Below are 25,106 nucleotides of genomic sequence, written 5' to 3' on the forward strand. Positions count from 1 at the left end.
ACCCTTTTGATTTTTTATTTAGGGTCTTGCTAAGTTGCTGAAGCTGGCCTTGAACTTGCAATCCCTCTATCTCAGCCTCCTGAGTTGCAGGGCTGTTACAGGTATGTGCCACAAAACCTGGCCCCAAGGCTGTTTTTGATGAAAGCAGGACAATCTAAAGTAGAAGTGCCATGACACAGGCTGATAGGCCGGGATACCAGGGAGGCTAAGGCAGGAGGACAGCTTGCACACACAAGTTTGGGGTCAGCATAGGCAACAAAGCAAGACCCCATTTCAAAACAAAAACAAACAAAAAATCCCCCACAAAGTTGGAGCGTGCTCTCTTCTCACCAAGCTGCTTGTTGACCCTTTGACCCTGTGGTTCTGAAACTCTAGGACTATCTTTGGTGCTGGGGCTTGAACCAGGGGCACTTTACTACTGAGCTACATCCCCAGACCTTTTTATTTTTTATTTTGAAACATGGCCTTGCTAAGTTTTCCACAATAGTCTTGAACTTGTGATCCTCCTGCCTCAGCCTCCCGAGTCACTGGGATTACAAGTGTGCACCACCATGCCCAACAAACTTTAAGATTCATGAAACTCACCAGAGTTACAATGCCTTTCCAATACCTTCAGGTACAGAGTGAAAATTACCTCTCTCAGGAGTTCTTGCACATGTTCTTCTCCTGATAAGTTCTGTTCCAATCTCTTCTCCAAAGATGCAACCTTCTCTTGCAAATGTGTGATGAGTTTTTCCTTCTCTTGAGTTTCAGCAGTGACCTGCTCAGGAGAAAGCAGAGGTCATACTGAACCATAAGTCCTCTATCCCTTGCTTTCTGTCTTCTCTTAGGCCATCATGTTTACCTGGAAGTCTATTCTCAACTACACCCTAGATAAACTCAGACAGAAAATCTTCCCTGACAACGGGACATAAGAGATGTCAGATTAGAACCCAGTGATTCTTAGGAATGCAGTTCAGAGACTCGGGTCAGCAAAAAGCAAGCACTCAACCAGATTTAAGCAACTGATACCATGGGAAGGAACAAAGCCATTGTCTGCCTCCAGAGCTAATCCCAACCGAGAAGATCCTAGTCATTTCTGCCTCTTAGGACCTACTGAACAATGCTTCTGGAAACTTGAGGAGCAGGATGAAACAGTGACATTGCCAATGTAACTGCTTTTAAGGCCAATGAGAGAATTCCTGCAACAAATGATGGTATTCCCCTGGCTTTTGCACAGGGCCCCCAGCAGAGCTGCCCGCTTGGCATGAGACCAACACTGCCCACTTCAGTCTGTCTCCTTAGCAATGATGGCAGTGGTGGTGGTGGGAGATGGTATTAACTTTGTTACTTTCACTAATACCAATCTTTTAACGCTGCTCAACGTCAAAACACAGGATCCAGAAGGCTTTAAATATCCAGAGTCTCAGATCTTTGGTGATCCCTGCATCCTGGATGTGTGTCCTCCTCTCCCACAAAGGCAGCATGGCGGCTGCCTCTCCCCTGGAACTTATCTGCTCGCATTCACTCTGCTCATCCTAACCTATGCTCTGTTGCTCCATCTCAAGCCAAGACATTCATGTTCAGCTTGCAACCCAGTCAATTTTTGCTCAGAATAAGAGGTAGTCATCTTTTGCCTAGAGTCTTGAGAAGCACCTGCTATTTTGAGTTGTTGCTGGGGTGACAATGGAGGTAGCGGGCAGGAGGCTGATGAATGATTCACAGCCCTACAATTCATTAAAGTTTTATCAGGCCTAAACTCCATGTTTTGTCTTCGGGGACTGACCCACATGAGTACTGAAGCTGGTGATGGAGACAGATAAGCACATGCCTAGCTATACAGGAACACATTCATGCTGCAATGGGTGACCACGAGGTGCTGTGTGAAGAACCAGAGCAGGCCCTCTGAACAGGCAAGTCCAGGTAGAATGGTTTGGGAGAAGCACCAGCACTCTAGATAGAGGGCAGCTCGGGTGAAAAGGTAACAAAGCTCCCCATGAACATGAGGCTGGTGAGGATGGAAGAGCAGAGGACAAACCCCATGTCAGAAACCTGAACAAGGCAGACGCAAGCCACACGTCTTACAAAAGATGGTGGTAGCTGTTACCTATATGAAAAACTACAGTCAGGGTTAGGGTAGTGGCTCAGTGCATGCATGAGGCACTAGGTTCAATTCTCAGCACCATATAAAAATGAATACATTAAAAAAAATAAATAAATGAAATAAAGTTTCACTGACAACTTAAAAAAAAACCAACAACAATGAAACCCCTCTAGTAAAAAAAAACAGTAGAAAAATGGGGCAAAGATTTGAGCCAGTACTTCACAGAAGAGCATGAATGACCAACAAACTATGAAAAGATGCTCAACCTCACTAGTAATGTGGAAAAAGCAAATTAAAATCATGATGAGATCTTTCATATTCAGCAAATTGTCAAAAATTAAAGGTCTGACAATTTTACATGTTGGCAAAGAAGCAACAAAAACTCCTACTGCTGGCAGAAGTGTGTACATTATCAATAATAACTATAGAAAAAACCCAGGGCATTAGCTAATAAAGCTGAAAATGTACACATAATGGAACCCATGCTTTTTGGCCTAGAGTAACTTTTTTTTTTTTTGTACCAGGGATTTAACCCAGGGACACTTTACATCCCCAGCCCTATTTACTTTTTTTATATTTTAATTTTATTTTTGCAATTTGTTTTGTAGTTGTTGATGGACAAGAATGCCTTTATTTTTTATGTGGTGCTGAGGATCAAACCTAGTGCCTCACGCGTCCTAGGCAAGCGCTCTACCACTGAGCTATAACGCCAGACCCTATTTTTTATTTTGACAGGGTCTCCCTAAGTTGCTTAGGGCCTTGCTAAGTTGCTGAGGCCCTCCTTGAACTTATGATCCTCCTGCCCCGGCCCTTGGAGTCACTGGGATTATAGGCATGAACCACCATGCCCAGCCTTAAAGTAACACTTGCATAATTTGATGAATGTTTGCAACAGTATTATTTGTATCAGTAAAGACCAGAAACACCCTAATATCTATTGTAAGTAGAATGGATAAATAAATGTTGTATGTCCATAATACACAGTTGAGAAAAGAATAAATGTTTTTTAGAAACATAATGTTGGGCACAAAAAAAACAAGTTTTAGGGCTGGAGATGTGGCTCAGTGATAAAGCACTTGCCTAACATGTGTGAGGCCCCAAGTTCCATCCCTAGCACCTCAAATAAAAAAAAAATAATTAAATTAAAACCAAGTTTTAGACTACCTATAGGATGATTTATTTCACTTATACAACAAGCATAAGAAATAAGATAGTTTAGGAACAAAATATGGAAAAATTATAGAATGAAACAAGGAATGAAAAAATTCTGAATAGAATTTACTTCTAAAGAAAAAGCAACAGAATGGCTGGAACAGTGAAAGACGAACAGGGAGCCAAAAAGACAAACATTATCATTTTTCTTAACCTTGTTACATTTTCTACTTTATTCAAATTTTACAAATACTATTTAATATACATTCAATATTGAGAAGGGCAACAAAATACAATTCCACACTCATGATTTTCATGCTAAAATTGCGATTCCTGTAGACCAGCCATGCAGCTGTTCAAATCAGAAACACAGAAATTCCTAACACATCCTTTTCTCTTGCTCTCCTGTTCCCTTATCTACACCTTAGCAACCTGACCAATCTCAGTACTTCCTAAATTTGACCAGCTCTTCAGCACCAGTCTTCGTCAAAGCTACCATCAGCTCATGGTGGACAACAGTACCAGCTTCCAACCTGGAAGGCTCTTCCAGTAGACCTCCTCCTGAATGACAAAGCAATATACTCTTCTTCCTTATTCTTTTTTTGGAAGCTGGAGATTGAATCCAGGGACTTGGGCATGCAAGGCAAGCACTCTACCAACTGAGCTATATCCCTAGCTCCCTTCCTTATTCTTCTTCTTCCTTATTCCTTCCAGCCTTCTTCCAGGTCCTTGAGTGTGATAAGCCTTTTATTTGTCTCAGGATTTCTGCTCTACTGTCCTCTGCTTGAAATTCTCTCCCATTATCTCTTCCCTTTCAGCCCCAGGAGCATGTCAAGTTTACTTCCTGGAGGAAGCATTCTATGATTCCAAGACCAGATCTGAGTTCTTGTTTTCCTTCAGAGCACTCACCCAAGTTAGTCATTAAATATTTGTGTGATTATTGATTACGGTCTGACTTTATAGACCAAAAAAGGCAAGGGGAGTTCGACTCATGAATCATGGTATTTCCAACAACCAGAGTAGACCCCAGAATACAGAAAGGTTCAACTAACATTTTTCAGAAAGAAAATATTAATGTAACCACCATGTGACCATAGTCTGGACTTCCGTGAGCCTCTTTCTTCTAAGGGAAGAAAAAGGGATGAACAGCTTTAACTGAAAGTGAAGGGTCCCCTGAATTCCAACAGTGCTTGTCTATTACGCCCTTTCTCTACTGCTCAAATGGATGCTATACCTTTCTGTCTTTTCTATCTCCTGATTTCCTACCCATCCTTCACATTTCAGTTTCTCCAGGAAGACCTTTGTACTCCTGCCTGGAAACGTACTCTCCCTAATGGTGTGTCCTCTGCACTTGAAACATCTAGTTCACTTATATGGAACTTATTTGTGATTCTTCTTTTCTTGTGGGTATAGGAGATTTGAGGAACAATAATATATATGTCTAGATTTTAAGTTCATTACGGCCCTTGTATCAAAGTTGTTCATTCATGGAAGATATATTTTCTGGGTGCTTTCCATTTTGAGGTAACAAAATGCAGTAGAGTAAGGATAAATTCTGAGTAAATCTTAGACTATAGGGCTGGGGTGCAGCTCAGTAGCAGAGTATTGTCTAGAGAGGTCCTGGGTTATTTAACCTCCAGGACTGCAAAAACAGACATGGGTTAGAAGTCAACTTGATCACTGACTTTGGAACTCTGAACAAGGTATGTAACCTTAGTCTCCATTTAGGTATCTCCAAATATGATAATACTCAATAGGAAGTGGTATACAGACTTCAGTGTACATAATTCTTGCTGTATTATAATATGCTGTAAGTCTCTGCCTCATTTGAAAGAAGTATTTCTCAAGAGATGAGAAGGGGGTGGGGGGTTCCATCTGATAGAGGATGTTCTGTCACAGGAGAAGGCTGGGCTGTCAATGACTGAAAGAAGCTGTTGGTATGTAGAACCCAGAAGGCAGGAAAGACATTTGTTTCCAATGTAAGAGACAAACATATGATACAAATTGTTCTGTACAAAATGCCAATAAGAAACATCACCGAGAAACATTATTTTTTACTCAATATTATTGCTACTGTTCACCTTCATATTCTTAGAATTCAGCACAGGCCTACAGTGGGAGAATAAATGTATGTTGACCAAATGAAAAATCAAGTTGTAATGATATCAAATTGGAATAGAGTCACGTTTGTCAAAGGTAAAACTCTGGCTACATCAACCAGAGCTGGGGTTTTTTTTGTATGTTTTGTTTTTTATGCTCAAGATGCATCATGTGGTACTGTAATACATATGGTATACATTGATAATTCCTATCAGGACAATACTGTCCTCCATTTCTGTTAAGAAACCCTTGTTCTGCTGGGTGGCCATTTTTCATCTCAATGTGGCTTGGCTAGAACATGAAGTAGAGCAATATGAACTGCATGAGATACATGTTTTAGCGGTCATCTCAAGGATGATGGGATTTATTTTTAACCTCCGAATGCGAATTTTAGGAATTAAGGCCCACTATTCACTCACCTTTTGCAAATCAATGGAAAGCTGCTGAATGAATGCTTGGAGATCTTGTTCCTTTTGTTCCAGGGCTGTTATCTTATTTTCTGCACCTGCTGTCACATGATCTCTTCAGTAAAAGGAAGCAGACAATGAACAAATTTGGATATTTCATCTATAAACACACTCTCCAGAGGAAAAATACAGATAGTGCCTTATATATAAGGGCTGCAAATATTATTAGCCACATGAAGGTTATCAATAGAAAAGACTTCTTGGCTCTCTCTTAAGCAAAAGCCCAAAGACAAAAAGTCCACCCAGGTTTCAGCAAGAAATCCTAATGTTTTTGCTTACTCAAAAACTTCAAAATTAAAGCATACTGAATTGCTCAGCAGGACTGGAATGATTCTAAGCCTAGGTTCATGAAGGGGACAGAGGGTTGGTGGTGAGATGGCATGGAAGGCCTGATCCTAAGCAGGAAAGAACAAGTCTAGAGGTGTTTGCCAGCCCTGAGATCAGAAAATGTTGTGATGAGCAATGGGGACAGGTGAGTGGGCTATAGATAGAACTACACCAACACCTCTTCCCAAGGGCCCCACAGACCAAGCAAGAACCTCTGCTCTTCCAGCGCTGAGTAGCATCTCTGTAATTCTTCCAGCTTCTGCCTTAAATCCGATGACATCTGATTGGAGGTCATCAACTCTTCCTGGGTCTGACTAAGTTCTCTCGTTCGTGCCTCCAGCTCTTGCTCCATCTTTCCCAGACTTTCTTCTTTTTTTAAAAGCTGAAACAAACATATAAAAATTCACAAAGCTACTGCTAAGAAATATATTTAAAAAAACATGAGTATCCAAATTTTTATAACATTTCAGTGGGATTAAAAGAGGGCTGAGCTGATGGAATGGCATGAGCCTGCTATTCAGAGGGCTAAGGCAAGAAGATCATAAGTTGGTGGCCAGCCTCGGCAATGAGACTCTGTCTCTTATTTAAAAATAAAAGCAAAACCAAAAAACAATATAATGAAACTCTGTTTAAAAATAAACAAAAACAGAAGGCTTATAAGGCTAGTACACAGCAAACAAAAAAAAAAAAGAAAGAAAAATGAAAACATTTCAAATAGAACTTTTCCTTTCAATAAAAAAAAAAAATTCAAATGTGATCAACACTAAAAACTCCTGGGGCTGTGCACAGTGGCACATGGTCTGTAATCCTAGAGGGAGAAACTGAGGCAGGAAGATTGCAAGTTCAAAGCCAGCCTCAGCACCTTAGCAAGGCCCTAAGAAATGTAGCAAGACCTTACCTCAAAATAAAAAAATAAAATAAAAATTAAAAATAAAATAAAAAATAAAATAAAATAAAAAAAATAAAAGATCTGGGGATGCAGGTCATGATGAAGCACCCTGAGCTCATTCCCTAGTACCAAAAACAAACAAGAAAAAAAAAAAAAAAAAACCCAAAATCTACTAAGGTCTGTTTATCACCAATTACAGTGATGATTAATAAAATCAGAGTAAACAATCAGTGTTTCTTGTTCAGGAGTGTTATTCAGTATTGAGCTTCTTAAATAAAAGTGCATACCATGTGCTTGACTTTACTTAGTTCCTGTTGCTGGAAACCCTCTAATTCATCCATTTCATCTCTCTTTTGGAAAAGATTCAAACTCTGGTTCTTCACTTCCTGTAGCTGAGCTGTTAAAAATCTTTTTTCCTGTTTGGAAGAAGACATCAACTCAGACAATGAAAATATTAGAAATCTGTATTACACAAGTAGAATTCATAAGATAAGAAAATCTTGAGGAAATCTCATGCCAATAGATAGTAATGCATGGTTAACAGGAAGCATTACAATATATGACCAATATGACATCACTTACAAATTCCTTCAGTAAAAAATAAGTTTTAAGTGATAACTGTGAATAAAGAGAACAAAAGCAACAATTACTTAAAACTGTGCTCTTAAGTCTACTTGGCAATTCCATATACATGTTTTACATGTTTATAATTATTGACACATTGAACTGGCTGAAAAACATAACTGGAGTACAACTAAAAGTTCTAAAAAATTATACAATTTAGCAAGGAAAAAAAAAATTAGACTTAGCCAGGCACTGTGGTACACACCTGTAATCCCAGAAGCTCGGGAGGCTGAGGCAGGAGGATCGCCAGCCTCAGCAATGGTGAGGGGCTAAGCGACTCTTGGTGAACTGAGGTAGATTTTATTTGGTTAAATCCTAAATGGATCTCCTTTACCATAATTTTGAAAGATAAAAACATTTCAATGAGAATTCACTTCTCATATAGTGTCTGTGGGTTCAATCCACAGAATTAAAGAAAAAAATAAATAAAAAAGAAAGCTTTACCCTAACTCTCATACCTCTATATTTAAGACCATCAATAACAATGTTCTGGATTTAGGATTTAGTTTTTTATTTTTCTTTTTAAGTTGTTGACAGACATTTAATTAATTAATTTATTTATTTTTATGTGGTGCCTCACATATGCTAGGTAAGTGCTCTACCACTGAGCCACAACCCCAGCCCTATTTTTTTTTTCTTCTTCTAGTACTGGGGACTAAACCCAGGGGTGCTTAACTACTGAGCCACATCCTCAGCCATGTTTTACATTTCATTCAGAGACAGGGTCTCACTGAGTTGCTTGGTCTCACTAAATTGCTGAGCCTGGCTATGAATTTGCGATCCTCCTGCCTCAGCCCCCTGAGTTGCTGGGATTACAGGCATGTACCACCACACCCAGCCTGGATTTATTTTCAAATAGAAGTTTCTTTGGAACTTGAGTTTTCTGTATTTTTCCTTTCAGAAAAATGCTAAAGCATTCTGGTTGTTTAACATCAGACTTCTACAGAATGCACAAAGAAAATCGTGGCTTAATTTAGTGTTTTATGGAAAGAATGGAACAATAATAAAACTAATTTGTTTAATAAAATTGATAGTGAATATTCTTTGGAACTGAATATATCATTCTCAGAAAAAAATTTTCTACCATGAAGAATAATTTAGGAGTACTCAATGATAGCAAGGAATGAATTAGGTAGCAGCATATAATTTGTTGATTATTATAAAATTAAAATGTTTTTCCAATTGTAGGTTTGAAATTTCATGTTTATGTCTGAGAGCCGGAAACACATTACTTTAGGCATCTACACAGTGGTATATAAGTTATGACCCTAGAATATTCACTTTGATTCATCTCTTTCTAGCTAAAAAGTTCTCTTACCTATTCCATGCTGAGCTTTGAAAAATGCTCTCATTTCCCACATTCTATCATGACACGTTCCTAATACTACCACAGGATCAATTAGGGTCTTTGCAAGAAACAGCAGACTCAATTAGCTGTTTCATTAAAACTTTGGGCTGGATAAGAAAGCCCAAAAGAGCTGGGTACAGTGGGCATGCCTATAATCCCAGCGGCTCCAGAGGCTGAGACAGGAAGATCTTGAGTACAAAGCCAGCCTCAGCAAAAGCAAGGCACTAAGCAACACAGTGAGACTCTGTCTCTAAATAAAATACAAAACAGGGCTGGGGATGTGACTCAGTGGTTAAGTGCCCCTGGGTTCAATCCTTGGTACCCCCAACCCCCCAAAAAAATTAAAAAGAAAGAAAGCCCAAAAGAGATAACATGCTAGTACCAGCTAAGGCCAAATGGGTGAAGAGATCACAAGAGATATGTCCAAAGATCCAACTGAAGCTGTGACTTTTGGCCAAAGGATGCAAGGAGCCCACAGAAGACACAGTTGGGGAATAAACATTCTGACCACATTACTTTCCCCATGGGCTGAATCTAGTCAGAGGCCAGAGGGTACACAGAGAGGGGCGTATCAGGAAGAACAACCAAAGGCATTCTGCATAGCCAATAGGACAGACAAATTCTAGAGGAAGGCATGAACTGTTCAAATCGATGTCTACTCCTACAAAGCCCTGTTCCAGGAGGTGGTATCGCAGTCAGTACTGTATAGTGACTACCAGAAAAAACGTTCCCAAGCCCCAGAGATGAGACCAACATGAATAAGACAAAAATTAAGATGAACTAACCTTTTCAAGCTGATCCATCTTTTCTGACCATTCCTAAAACAAAACAAAACAAAAAAGTACAGTTTCCAGGGAAGAGTATTTGAAATACTAGGATTTTCAGAAAACAAAACATAATCCTCCCCAACCTCCAAAGCAACCAACCAACCAATGAACAACAACAAAAAAAAAAAAAAAAAAAAAAAGAAAAGAAAAAGAAAGAACTAGGAAGAACTTGGTAATATTAAAAATGTTAACAAGTCCTGAAGAAGAAGAAAATGAACCTTACATAAAATTCTAGAACACAAATATAAACCTGCAGATTTTTGCTAAACAGGGCACCCACACAAAGCTGTATCTGCTGTTTTCATGCAGCTTTTAGCTTAATCCTGAGAGTTTTCCCATGGGTACTGTTATTGCTTCTTGCTTCCTGGGAGTGGGCAGCTGGAACCAGCTGAGTTGGTAACTCTGCGACTGATGTTTAGAAATGAATTTACTGAAAGTGGCAGGGAGGATTATCAGCAGTACCGGGTAATTATTTTCCTTCTTATCTTGCCTTGACTAACATGCTTTGTGCCTTCTGTTATGTGTCAAGGGAAAAGGAATGATGCCCTTTTCAATAACCATTTTAAAATGGGGGAAAATAACCAATGTAATAGAAAGCTGGATTGCCTACAATCAGAACCTACCAATTTATTTATTTATTTATTTTTTTAAAGAGAGAGTGAGAGAGGAGAGAGAGAGAGAATTTTTAATATTTATTTTTTAGTTCTCGGCGGACACAACATCTTTGTTGGTATGTGGTGCTGAGGATCGAACCCGGGCCGCACGCATACCAGGCGAGCTTGAGCCACATCCCCAGCCCAGAACCTACCAATTTAAATTTTTTTTTTAATTTGTATATACTCGTACCATAGTTATCCACAGAGTATTGGTGATTTTTTTTTTCTGAACAGAAAATGTCCTAGGAAACAAATCTACACTTTAAGACAAACTGATCACTGTACCCATAAAATTAATTATACATTTTATTAGATCAAATATAATAAATTGACCCTTTCTAGATAAATTAGGATGATTATAAAACACTCATGTTTATCTCAATTAAAATGACATTATCTTGAGCAAAATACACTTTATAATCGTTGAAATAACCAACAACAGTATTACATTCTTTTCTTATCATTTATCAGGCAGTTTTTAGAGAATGCTTCTGTTGAGGTTAAGAAATTCTCCTCTAAGGTGGGCACAGTGGAAAACACCTACAATTCATCTACTCAGGAGACTGAGGCAGGTGGATCACAAGTTCAAGGCCAGTCTCAGCAACTTAATGAGACCCCATCTCAAAATAAAATAAAATAAAATAAAAAAATAAAAAGCCTGGGATGTAGCTCAGTGGTAGAGCACTTGTCTAGCATGTGTCAGCCCCTGGGTTTAATGCCCAGTGTTTGGGGTCAAGGCTCTGAGATAGGTGTGTTGGGAGGGCAGAAATTATTGTCCTTAGGTTATAGACACACCATTCATGTTCTCAAGTTTACAAAGCCACACAGATACAGAGGATTATTCTCTCCCATTCTGGACATGTCATGATTAAAACTATAAAGTTCAACTTTACAAAAAACGGTCAAATGAAACCTTAAAGAACATACATATAACTTCTTTTCTCCTAGGTTATAAATATTTCCTACCAGATTTATGTCATAATTTTTGAAGTCTTGTCACTAAGTGAAATCTTTCCACCAGTCTTGGGCAGGCCACATACAAAATACCTGGTCCTTTCTGGCTAATGCCAAAGCCAGTCCTTCTGCCATTTTGGCTCTGTTGGCTTGGAATGTCTCATTCTGCTCTTGAAATTTCCGCATGGAAGCTGTTAACAAAGAGGCTCTATTTGAGATATGGAAATACTTCAGAAATAGCATGACAAAAAGCCCATGTAATTACTTTACAAATGTCACCAGACAAAAAAAGGCCAAGGTCATATATGTGAGGCTGGGAAACCCTACTCCATCTCAACTCCCAGAAGAACCTTTGGCCTTGGAAACAGACCAGGGTTCTGTTTTCTTGTTTGGTCCCTTGTTGTTTTGTTTTCTGTAACAGCAAAGTGCACACACTTAGGAAGATGTCAAAAGGTGACTTTTTAAGTGGTACAACGACAAAACACTTTCTGTAAGTTGCCAGAAAACAACAATGCTGTTGCTAAAAGATAGCTGCTACTCCTTCATCAGAACCAGAAACAAAACCAAAAAGAAACTATTTTATTTATCTTAAAAAAAATTTTTTAGTATATATAGTATCAACAAAGACTCAACTCTCTACTTCTATTTGCATTTTTTGCATTATTTCCCAAAGGAAAATACAGGACTTAGGATACATTAAAGAAAGTGTACATTCAACTTTTGAGGTGTGATGACAGAGCTCTCCCTATTGCCCAACACAGCAGTAATGAAGCTATGGTTAGAACCCAACCGCCAGGACTAGATTTTACTAAAAACTAAGGCCAGCCTATAAATGGCTCAACTGCATAGGGACAAACTGACGCACAGATGACCCCTTCATAAGCAGCATGCCCCAAAAGCAATGTAAATACAAGTTCACATTTAATAATATCAGATAAATGTCATATCAACCTGATTCAGAAGTACATTACTTATAAAATAAAGATATGAGTTCTGATGAAGGACAAATTTAAGAATATACTGTTTTATTTAAAAAACTAGCCCTAAAAAGATTGAGAAAAGCAGGAAATTAATACGTACAATCCTGGTGCTTTTCTAATGCAATTTCAAGCTTCTCTTTTATCTTCTGCAAGTTTCGGACCTGTTCAGCATAGTCTTGGGTGAGGAGGGTGACGCACATACCAGGAATGGACAAACATCAGGAAAGGAAGTTAATTAAACAAAAAAATGAATGAAAATGATGATGATTTTCTCAACCTGAAAACCAGTCCTGTTAAGGAAAGCTAGGCAGATAGCCTCCCATTAACAATGAACAACACAGGCGAACAGGTATAGTACAAACTGCCCACAGTATAAACAGTGAATGCCAACAGGTAGATTCGTTTAGCCTTGATAGTGAACAAGAATTAGTCTGGGCCTAGCCATAGAAATACCCTGCTATGAAAATCACATTATTATCCCATTACTTAGTTTCAAGTCTCAATGTTCACTTCTCCTTTTGGCCTTAGCATAGGACAGATCAAGGGAACTCACTTAAAACTCACTTGTCACCCACATAACTCAGAACAGTGGTTTGGGCAACAGCAAGCACGGTACTGTCTCTATAGTGAAGGTACTTAATTCTATAGACAAATATCCAGGAACTGTGTTCCCTATGCCATACCAAAGGTGAAAGTCAGAATTAATTATCTGGGTAGCCAAGGATGACAGCATAGTATTGTGAAAAAGTAGATATAAGTTCAAATCTCAATTCAAACCCCCCTTGGCTGGGGACCTTAGGCATAGTATTGATCCTAAGTATTAGTTTCTTTAAGTACTAAATAATAATATTAATTGTACCTACTTCAAAGAATGCATTAGATAATAAAGTATTTAATATGCCTTAAAGCTTGGCCCACAGTGCTCAATAAAAGGTAGGTATTACTGTACTGTTATATTCACACTAAGCCTGTAGGACAATATCCATGACATTAAGTGGACTCAATAAATCTCAGCTCTCTTCCCTGTTCCATTACTAACATAGGTTAAGCCTGTTCTTTAGGGAAGGTATATATTACTTTATCACTATCTTCTCAACATTAAACACATACTGATTACTTCACCTCTGTTGCTGATATCATTTCTGAGCAGGAGTAACGGGAGAGTACCAAGAGAGTTTCAAGTAGACTGTAATTAAGAGCATGGACTCTAGCATCAAGAAAGTCTGAATCTGGACTTCAGCTCTATCACTAAATGCTTGTGTGACCTTGACCCTAAGTTTAATAAGGCTACACTGAAAACAAAATGATTAAGATGCTATGAATCTTTGATAGCTATACAAATGTAAGGATCTTACATAAAATTTGGTGAATTTTGGCCTTCTACGTTCACTCCAATAAAATGGGCATAAGGTCAAGGGACAAAAAGAGACACAAAAGCCATGGACCACTTTACAAGATGAAGCTGTCAAAATATATCCACGGGAAGAGACTACAATGAGAGCTCACAATTCTATCACAAACATGCCCTGTGCAGGCAAAGGATATATGGGAGCTATGTAAATTGTAAACTGCACATGAAGACACAATGAGCATTACAGCTTCTATAGAAGCAGGAGTTGAAGTTAGAAATTCCATTGAAAATTGGCCTGAAAACCCAGAACAATACTTACACAGGTGATATGAGCTAAAGCAATGGGCAACCTAGCACTGACCCTCTCTAGAACTGATGAATCCAACATTTATTTGGTCATTCCATATAAACATTATCCTCCGCCCCCTCTACCTGAGAGTAAGCTATGCTAATGGTGGAAGATGGTCAAATCTATTCTGTGTGTGCTTTAATACCTTTTATGTCCATGGCTAGAAACCTCAGGAGCAGAAAAATAAGTTTGAAAAAAAAAATAGATGTTCAAATTTAGTTTTGAATTGACACTATTCAGTACACTAAAAAACTAAGAAAGAGGATTATTCCTTTCTAAGAAGATGAATATTATGTCAAAATAACTATAAAGTTTATCCTATAGGCTATTTTATAGGGAGAAAGAGTCAGACAAGATAAGTTTCCTGTTGTTCATATTTATGACTTCTTAGACATACCAGAAAGTCTGGCCTCTAACTTCCGGATCTGCTCATTTCTTCTCAAAAGTTGGGATGAAAGATCTTCTCTGGAGCTGCTTCCATCAGAAGCCTGTTGGACAGGCAGACAGAAGGAGAGATCATATTCATATGTGGTTTTTTTCACTAGTATGAAATGCAACAATTCTTCTTCTTTTTTTGTTTGTTTGTGGTGCTGGGGATCAAACCCATAGCTTCACACATGCTAGGTAAGCACTCCACTACTGATTAACATTCTCAGCAATAACAATTCTTATTTTAGGTTTGGCTGTACTTTAATTGTGATTGCCAAAAAATTTCACATAAGTGGCCCCAGCTTCTCTAGCTATAAAGTGAAGGCAACGCTACCTGCCTCTGTAACATGAAGGTGAGATGAGATACAGTAAGTCATGTGTGTGCATGCTACTGGAATAAATGGCAGCAAATAAACCCACTGCAACCATATTATACCAAGAACAATACAAAAAAAACACATCACTTTAGAGCTGGGGGTGTAAGCTCAGTAGTCTCTAGAGTACTTGCCTAGCAATCTTGAAGTCCTGGTTTTGATTTCTAGTACCACAAAAAAAAAACAAAACCAAAAACAATAAATCACTTCAATTTTCCAAGGATTAAACTCCTGGGAAAAGAAGGGAGGGTTCTTCAACAAGGGATCAAAGTCTTGTCTCTGACAAAGAGTCTATGTTGATATTAATAAAGCTTTAGTATTCTCAGGTATAAAACAAGAGGATGTCATCTAAGGCTCTAAAATCCATCAAAGACTTTAGCATATATCATTCAATATACCAATATATTAATTAAACATCTATTCTCCCCAAAACCCCGATGATGACGATAATGTCAATGATGACAATGACCTGCAGTGTTAGGGATTCACCTGGAGACTTGTGTATGCTAAGCAAATGCTCCACTACTGGGCTATAATGCCAGGACCCAGATTAGTCTAAAACTTAAAAGTATTATGGTTACTTTGGGCATTATGTGTTATTGCTAATAAATAACTGACTTTAAGCCAGGCACGGTGGTGCATGCCTATAATCCCAGTGGCTTAGGAGGCTGAGGCAGGAGGATCGTGAGTTCATGGCCAGCCTCAGCAACTTAGTGAGACCCTGTCTCTAAATAAAATATGAAAAAGAGCTGGGGATGTTGTTTGGTGGTTAAGCACTCTGGGTTCAATTCCTGGTACCAAAAAATAAGTAAATAAAAACAAAAAATTTTTACTAGCTGGGCACTGTGGTGCAGGCATGTAATCCCAATGATACAGGAGGTTGAGGCATGAGGATCCCAAGTTTGAGAACAGCCTCAGAACTTAGTGAGGCCTTAGGCAATTTAGTGAAACCCTTGTCTCAAAATAAAAAAGGAGGCTGGGGTTGTGGCCGGCGATAGAGTGCTTGCCAAGCACATATGAGACCCTCAGTCTGATCCTCAGCACGGCATTAAAAATAAATAAAATAAAGATATTGTGTCCAACTACAATTAAAATATAAATATTTTTTAAAAATTAAAAAGGGCTAGAGGTATAGCTCAGTGGTAAGGTGACTCTGGATTCAACCCTTAGTATACCCCACCAAAATCTTTTTACTTTTTTTTAAAAATATCTTTAGTTTTTATTTATTTATTTATTTTATGTGGTGCTGAGGATCAAACCCAGGGCCTCACCCATGCAAGGCAAGTGCTCTACCACTGAGTCACAACCCCTGACCTTGTTTTACTTTTTAAAATACCTTTATTTTATTTATTTCTTTTTATGTGGTTCTGAGGATCAAACTAGGGCTTCGCATATGCTAGGCAAGCGCTCTACCACTGAGCCACAACCCTAGCCCCCTCTTTTTACTTTTTAAAAAATGTTTTTATTAGGGCTGGGGTTGTGGCTCAGTGGTATCGCACTCGTCTGGCATGTGTGAGGCACTGGGTTTGATCCTCAGTACCACATAAAAATAAATACATAAATAAATAAAAATATTGTGCCCATCTACAACATAAAAAAATTTTAAAATGTTTTTATTAGTACATTATAGTTTTACATAATATTGGGGTTCATAACATACATACATTGAATATAATTTGCTACATTTTAGTCCCCAATATTTCCCCTTTCCCTCTCTCTTCCCTGTTCCTCTTCCTCTACTGGTCTTCCTTCTACTTATTTATAGTTCTTTTTAAAATTACTGTTTAATAGAGATATATAAAAGTGAAATTCATTGTGGTATATTCATATATTATATAACACAATTTGGTCAATTTCATTCTGCAGTTCCTCCATTTCCCATCCCTCCCCCTCAATCTCCTTCTCTACTTCACTGATCTCCCTCTTATTTTTGTGAAAACAAAACACACTTTCCCCACTTATTTTGGTCTAGCTTTTTCATATGAGAGAAAACATTTGACCCCTTGAGTTTCTGAGTCTGGCTTATTTCACTTAGCATGACGTTTTCCAGTTCCATCCATCTACCAGCAAATGCCATTATGTGATTAAAACTCCATTTTAGGGGGAAAAAACCCTATTTCATTGTGTATATATGCCACATTTTCTTTATGCATTCATCTGAGCTGGTACCTGAGCTGGTTCCATAATTTGGCTATTGTGAATTGTGCTGCTATAAACACTGATGTGCCTGTATCTCTATGTTATACTCATTTTAGTTCTTTTGGAAAAATACTGAGGAGTGGGATGCCTGGGTCATAAGATGGTTGTTTTCCTAGTCTTTTTTACTTCTTATTACTAGTCTTTTTACTTTTTATTATAAAAGTTTTGAAAAGAAAGAAAAGCTGGGAGAATGGTTTATTTTAACAATGGTCCATGTTTTCTCATATTCTTATTTCCTGAACTACTTAAAAAAACAGGCATTATGACATTTCATCCTAAATACACTGATAAATATTTCTAAAAAATGAGGACCTTTTCTTGATAGCCATAATACTGCTACCATACTTAATAAAACTTACAATAATACTCAGTCTTTAATCACATTTCTCATTTTATGCCCCAAATATTCTAAAAGATGGTTGAACAATTCACAATTCACTTCAAATATTTATTTATCAGTCACTTGCTCATCTACTATTTACTGAGCGTGAGTACTGAAGACTGGTAAGCAGAATCTCTAGAGTCAAAAGACCAGGGTTAAAGTCCCTGCTTTACCACTTAATGCTGGAAGAACTCCAGCTAATTACTCAACTTCCTTATGTGTTCCATTCCTGTTAACTATTGTTTACGGGGTACATCCTTCCTGCAGAATGCTTGCAGGCATTCTGTAAACTATAATAACAAATATGGTCTACCTTGCTGAGCTGAGAGAGGATTAAATAAACTAACACTTGACAAATTTGTGAAACAGAGCATGGCATATACTCAGTTTTAAGTGTGTCACCTGATACTAGTGTCTTGGTCTGTTCAGGCTGCTATAAGAAAATACTATAGGGCTGGGGATGTGGCTCAAGCGGTAGCGCACTCGCCTGGCATGCATGCGGCCCAGGTACGATCCTCAGCACCACATACAAACAAAGATGTTGTGTCTGCCGAAAACTAAAAAAATAAATATTAAAAATTCTATCTCTCTCTTAAAAAAAAAAAACGAAAAGAAAATACTATAAAGTGGGCACTGTATAAGCCACAGAAATTTACTGCTCATAGTTTTAGACTCTGAGAAGTCCAAGGTAAAGGTTCTGGCAGGTTCAGAGTCTGGGTAGCACCCACTTTCTGGTTCATAGATAGCACCATGTAGCTACATTCTTACATGGTGGAAGGGGACAGGCAGCACTCTGGGCCCTCTTTTATAAGAGCACTTATAAAAGTGCTCTTATAAAAATTAACAACCTAATCATCTTCTAATTAACAACCTAATCATCTCTCAAAAGCCTCACCACTTGGTACCATCCCATTGTTAACTGTGGGGGGACATAAACATTTAAACAATAAAATTAGCAATGTAAGAAATTATTGATTATTACTGCTAGTGAGACTTACTAGGCCTCAGCATCATGCCAAGCATTAGGAACTGTGGTGAGAAAGGCCCTCCCTAAGACAGCAGCAGTAGCAACTGTGACCAAGAGCGGGATACTATGCTAAGCGCTTTATACACTATGAAACAAAAAAAGTTAACAAGACCTGAGACTGCTATCATTAAAAATATCTTCTTGTAAAGTTGGCCCATTGAGGCAACTGAGGACTTGTACTTTGGTAACATTCCCATAATTTCTGATAAGAGTGAATGATTGTGTTCAAACTATTTGTGCATAAACAGTTTATGCCAAACACCTTTCCTTCTGGAGTCTTGGATTTTGGTACATGTTAGGGAGATGTCTACACCATCAGCATCTAGTAAAAACTCTGGACAGTACGTCTCTAATGAGCTTCCCTACCAGCCATTTTACCTCATTGTCATAAGTCACTCTCGGGGAATTAAGCATATTCTCTGTACTTCACAGCAGTTGGAGCTGTGCTTGGCCCCCAGCTCTTCCCCATGCACCTTCACCCTCTGCTGATTGTGCTTTCCATCCTTTCACTGCAAGAAACTACACCATTGAGTTCTGTGAGTCCTTCTACTGAATAATGGAACTTGGGGTGATTGTGGAACCCCTGACATAATACTTTAATAAAGACAGACACAGGTATTATTCCCCCAACTTTTTTTGTGTGGTATCAGGGATTGAAGTCAGGGGCACTCTCTAACATCAAGCTACATCCCCAGCTCCTTTTTGAAAATTTTATTTTGAGACAGGTCCTTGCCAAATCGCTGAGGCTGGCCTTAAACTTTTGATTCTCCTGCTTCAACCTCCCAAGTCACTGGGACCTATCTCCATTTTACAGATGTGGAAAGTACACTATAGAAAAATGAAGTAATTTGTCCACAGTCACACAATGATGATATAGTAGGGAACCACATTCAGGTCTGACTCTATATCTGACCTGAGTTCCTAAGAGCTTCACTTGATTGCCTCTCATGAAGCTCCCAGTTTTAGCAGCAGAGACCAACAACCAAATTGTTACTACTAATGTAGTATAACAGGTACTACCACAGAGGTAAGCAGAAGGTGAGGCACCAAACTCACCCAGAAGGGTGAGGGGTCGGGGTAAGAGAGGGCAGGGTTGAGGAGGCTTCCATGAGTAACATGTGAGCTAAGTCTTGAAGGCTGCAGAATCTGTCAGAGGAATCCAAGAGTGAAAGGGGAGATAGAAGACTTTCCAGAAGGAGTGAACAGTATAGGCAAACACTGGTAGGCAGAAAGTAATGTGAGCCATTCCAGGAAGCTCAATAGATTCAGTATGGCTCCAGCATGGGGTGTAAGAAAGCTGAGCGAGATGAAGTTGGGTTGGTTAGCTGTGAAAAAACATGGCAGTTTATCATTTTTTTAATATGTTTATTTTCTAGTTATAGGTGGACACAATATCTTTATTTTATTTTTATGTGGTGCTGAGAATCGAACCCAGTGCTTCACGCATGCTAGGCGAGCGCTCTACCTCTGAGCCACAACTCCAGTCCTGGCAGTTTATCATTTAAAGACAATAATTGATACCATCTGAAAATGTCAGATACCATATGGAATAATGATAATGAATTGGTACTTCATCCTGAAAATAAGGAAGCCACCAAGTTTTAAGCATCAAGAGATATGAACAGATCAGCTTTTAGAAAGATCATTTTGGGAGCTATTGGAGGCTGACATGTTTCCCCAAGAAAGAAAATCATCCTGAAATAAAGTAGACTTGCAGAGGCATAGAGAGGTTAAATTTGAGAGACATTTGGGAAATGGAAAACAAAATATTTGACTGATTAGATACCAAGAAGTGAAAGGAGAAAAGAGTCTAAAAAACATTCAGGGCCTCCTGGTGGTGAGTTGGTAGGATGGAGATGGAATTATCAAATTCAATTGTTCATTTAGAATGTCAAATACCATATGGAAGGCATCTGTTTGGAGAAATAAATGCAGTTGGATATAAAGGTCTGGATACAGGGAGTGAGGATGACACTATATATGTAGTTAAGTTCAAAAAAGTTACTCGAAAAGTCTCAAAGCAAAGTATTCCTTGCATTCAGGTCAGTTTCTATGTCTGGAACACATTCTAGATGAGAGATTTGATTTAGTATGTCAGAATGAGGGGAAAGCAGGTCCTTCTGCTGTGAACTCGACATTTAAACCAAATATTTTAGAGAGGTGGAGAGGTAGCACAGGGGTAGAAGAATCTGCTTAGCATGTGCAAGGTCCTGAGTTCAATCCCCAACACTGTAAAACAAACCAACAAAACCTATATCATTTAGCCTGGTGATCAAATTTTCACTTATATTTAATGTTAAATACAGGGGTGAATAACATTCTTATCATTTAATCTTATTGCTCTACTGCAATAACCTAATAGCTTCTGTCATGTAATCCGACCAGGGATTCAGGCAGTGGAAGAACGAAGGAAGAGTCATCTGACTATAGAAACAACACAAATGTCTACCACTGGGAGAAGATAGAAATAAACTGTGGCCTTTTCAAATGCAATAATCTTATAAAATAAATAGCAGTAAAAACAAATGAACCACAGCTTCAAGCCACACAGATGAATTTTGGAAACATGTTGAGCTAAATAAAAAGTAAGTCCAAGAAGACTATGGTATACCATCTTTAAAAAGTTCAAAACTAAGCAGTATTAAATAATAAACTATAGGTCATGGTGGTGGATGCCTGAAATTCCAGTGATTTGGGAGGCTGAGACAAGAGGATCACAAGTTTGAGATAAGCCTTGACAACTTAGCAACACTGTCTTAAAAAAATAAAAAGGAGGGGCTAGGGATATAGCTCAGTGATAGAGCACTCCTGGGTTCAGTCCCCAGGACCACACAAACACAAAATTGTTTATGAATACATATGTATCTGTTAGGATATATTAATTAGTATGGGAATTAAAAACAAAATGTAGTGGTTATGGGAAATGGGGAGTAGCATGTAAATACTGATAATGTTCTATTTCTTTGGATGGGTGACAGATTTACTTGCTTCATACATCATATACACATTATGCTTTATCTTTTCTTTATGGTGCTAGGGATCCAACCTGCTTTATGCTTTATATGTACACTGTATACATCCTTTTATATATATATCAAGCATTAAAAATACTTTAAAAAAATATTTTATTAGTTGTTGATGGTCCTTTATTTATTTTTATGTAGTGCTGAGAATCAAACCCAGTGCCTCACACATGCTAGGCAAGCGCTCTACCACTGAGCCAAAACCCCAGCCCCTATAAAATCCTTTTTAAAGTCATATAACTTACAAGGATCCTGTCAAATGTCAAACATAACATTTTGATCTTCAGCATATTTCTCTAATATAGCAGCATCCTCATTTTTAAAAATCTTATTAAACCAAAGATACTTTACAAACAACATGACATACTATATTCATAAGTGCCATCTTTCCATAAATATTCCCAATAAAATAGTGCACTCTGGCATAATTTGCAGGCCTTGTTAAAGCAACAATGGCAAAGTATATATATGCCTGCATAGAATACAGACCGAATGTAAAAGAAGATGCACAAACTATACAGATAGAAAAGCAGTACAAGAGGACAATGTACAGAATATGGAAAGGGATTCACTGAAAAATAAGAAAAAAGAAAGCTACCTTAATATCAACAAACCAACACTAATAAAAAGGTATCTTAAGTACAGAACCAGATATATAATCAGGTTTTTAAACAGCTATAAACTACAAAATAGATGAATCATGCAATAAAAAAATACATGTTGGAAGGATTCAGTGCAACATTATTTTTAAACTGTTCTGAAGCCAGGCATGGGGGTGTATGCTTATAATAGCAACAACTCAGGAGGCTGAGGCAGGAGGATTGGAAGTTTTTGAGACCAGCCTCAACAACTTAAGGAGACCCTCAGCAACTTAGTAAGACCTTGTCTTGAAATAAAAATAAAATAAAATAAAAATAAAAGTAAAAAGGACTAGGGATGTAGCTCAATGGTAAAGCGCCCCTTTAATGAGATAAATCCCCAGTACCAAAAATAAAAAAAAAAAATTGATACTGCACCAAATATTCAAAGCTAGAGAAGATACTTACAAAGTCATCTCCTGAGTCAGCTCCCATAGAGGCTACTGATTCCTTGCTCACTGACCGTGGGATCCTTGTAGCACCTCCTGGCCTCTGAGTGACAGCAGTCTCTTCTGCAATTTTCTTCTTTAGTTTTGCAAACATTTTTGCTATGTGGCTATCCTGCACAGATGACCAGTTTTTGAACTACCACAATAGTTTTCAATAACCAGGATTCAGACAAAGATGCCTAAAAAGTTTCAGACATCCAAACTAGCTGCATTCCAACTTAAATGTGGGTCAAAGGCATATGGCAACACAGTATCTACAAATCAGATGAAAGAGATATCTAAGTCAAACATAGGAAAGATTTCACATTTGAGCTATGTTAAGCTTCAGGTTTCAAAATTAAGTTTAAAAACTTAAATGTATACTTAGTAGAACACAATTACTAAACATTTAAAAATCACTCAGGTGCTTGACATGCTGATAAGGAAATCCAGTTTCAAATTATACCATGTTAGCAGTGGCCTATGATACAGTAAAATTTGACAGGTTAACATCACAAAATCATAAATTAATGATTTTGAATCCTTGTCTCAATAAGTGTAATCAGTGGTGAGTGCTTTTTCCCCTTTTGAAGTTGATGGCACAAACATGTAACTCAATATGAGGAAATTCTAGGTAATATTAGGTAATATTCTAATGTTTCAGGATGGTTTGCAATCAGCTGTTTCCAGAAAAAAAATCATAACCTAGAAAAAAATCAGGCAAGCCAGAAAACCACATATCAGGTATCTGATAGCCTTTAACTATTCCTGGAAATACTATTTCTTTAAGTATGATAAAATTACCTCAAATCTTAATTCCCACTCCCCACCCCTGCCCAGGGTATCTAACCCAGGGGCACTTTACCACTGAGCTTCATCTCCAGTTCTTTTTATTTTTTATTTTGAGACAGGGTCTCACTAAATTGATGAGGCTGGCCTGGAACTTGAGATAATCCCTTCTCAGTCTTCTGGGCTGCAGGATTATAGGCATGCACTCCCAAACCCCACACAATCTCTTTTCTTTTTCAGTGTACCTGACACGATATTTAACAAGAGATACAAAAAATATCCCCCAATGGTGTATAAAATATTAACATTCAGGTTTCGGCCTTAACTTTCCATGTTTTTTAGAGGATACTTAAACTCTGCTCTAAGATCTTCAAAAGACTTCTTACCACTTCAGATCATCAAGTCTATAAAAATTCCTCAAAAACTTCACCTTAAATGTCTGTAAATCACTTACTCACCTGGCTTATCTACGAGATTTAAAACAGCCTGGAGGTCGATGCATTCTGTCCTGCATGAAGACAAACCTGAAGTGGGCTGGATATTCCAAATAGAAGACCAAAATGGTGGGTGGAGATGAGGGTGGGAAGAGAAATGGAGAAGAGAGGAAGGGAAGATTAAGTGGGGGAAGAAAACTTGTCACTACCTCAACACTCAGTTGACTGCCATCCCTCACCTCTGTCCCTATGAATTGTGATTTGCCTACGAGTTTCACTCACAGTTACAAAGGACGGTACTGCTCACCGCAAAAGACATATGCCTAAATTCTCTGCTCCTTGGGGGCCCTAGGCAAAACAACTTGATGAGATTAAGGTTTCCCAGAGCCGGCATTTATTTCTCAGCTGACGCTGAAACAGACACTCTTTAGCTGGCCAGACCCTGGCAGGATTCATATTGAGGCAGTTTCTGAGCAAAAGAAAGGCAAAGTTGAGTAAAAGACAGGCAGGACCTTTACTGACGTCTGGAGGTACCAGCCAAGGCAGTTTGGCCCCCTCTCCCTCAGTCCCCCTCCGGCCACGCCCTTGCTTGACTGTCAAAGGGAAGGAACCAACACCTCTTCCATTTGACAGCAGGGAAACTCGGCCCCAGGGAGCGCTGGCTCATCTCGGTCGCGCAGGGAGGAATCCCGGAACCCTAGGCACCGGACTCCCAGGCCGGGCAGCCCGCCTCCGCTCCCACCCTGCCCCTTACAGCACCTGGCACCGCCCCCCGGCTCTGGTCCCGGGAAACCCCGGCAAGGCAGATTTGGGGACACCAAGGCCACCGGGAGAATGGGGGCTGCTCGCGTCCCCGGGGCCCCGGCCCGCGCACCTGCCGCTCTTTGGGCAGCTGGCAGAGCCCCGCCTCCAGGGCCTCTCGTGAGCGGCCTCCCGCGTCACCAGCCCCCACCGCCGGCCGGTGAGCCGAGCAGCGACCCGGAACCGCACGTCCCCCAGCGCGCCGGAAGTGCTGCGTGGGGTTGGCCTGCCGCGCGCATGCGCCAGTGCTCACCTCCGCAGCCTTGCGAAGCCGCCGGCGGCTGTTGGCCAGAACGGTCCGAGGGCACGGGTGGCGCGCTGGGCGCTCCCTGATGCGCACTAGCCACGTCAGCGAGACTCCAGACCCGCACTTGTTGACCGGCCCGCTTAGGCCGGTCGCTGTTTCTTTTTCTTTTCTTTAAATGGATGGTGCGGAGAGGGCTAAGTGGGAGGAGCCCCGTGCTGTCGGTGCCAC

General features: G+C 39.2%; 1 protein-coding gene across 6 annotated transcripts in view; it reads right to left on the minus strand.

Annotated features, from left to right (window-relative positions):
- Golga1 (golgin A1) overlaps window positions 1-24,815 on the minus strand; it is a 55,641-nt gene extending 30,826 nt beyond the window's left edge. For 2 of the 6 annotated variants that reach the window (XM_026386418.2, XM_026386412.2), the window contains exons 1-11: window positions 24,705-24,815; window positions 23,855-23,930; window positions 22,588-22,882; window positions 14,505-14,595; window positions 12,508-12,582; window positions 11,521-11,618; window positions 9,776-9,808; window positions 7,306-7,434; window positions 6,342-6,511; window positions 5,755-5,857; window positions 635-760 (exon numbers count right to left, since the gene is read on the minus strand). In XM_026386418.2, coding sequence (XP_026242203.1) covers window positions 635-760; window positions 5,755-5,857; window positions 6,342-6,511; window positions 7,306-7,434; window positions 9,776-9,808; window positions 11,521-11,618; window positions 12,508-12,582; window positions 14,505-14,595; window positions 22,588-22,722 — 960 coding nt within the window. In that variant the 5' untranslated portion in view covers window positions 22,723-22,882; window positions 23,855-23,930; window positions 24,705-24,815. Of the gene's footprint in view, window positions 1-634; window positions 761-5,754; window positions 5,858-6,330; window positions 6,512-7,305; window positions 7,435-9,775; window positions 9,809-11,520; window positions 11,619-12,507; window positions 12,583-14,504; window positions 14,596-22,587; window positions 22,883-23,854; window positions 23,931-24,137; window positions 24,521-24,589; window positions 24,684-24,704 lie in introns of those variants that run through there. The other 4 variants (XM_026386415.2, XM_026386417.2, XM_026386414.2 and 1 more) reach the window with 4 other exon arrangements.
- Between the last annotated feature and the right edge of the window lie 291 nt (window positions 24,816-25,106).

This window comes from Urocitellus parryii, chromosome 4, assembly GCF_045843805.1.
Source record: "Urocitellus parryii isolate mUroPar1 chromosome 4, mUroPar1.hap1, whole genome shotgun sequence".
NCBI classification, from domain to species: domain Eukaryota; kingdom Metazoa; phylum Chordata; class Mammalia; order Rodentia; family Sciuridae; genus Urocitellus; species Urocitellus parryii.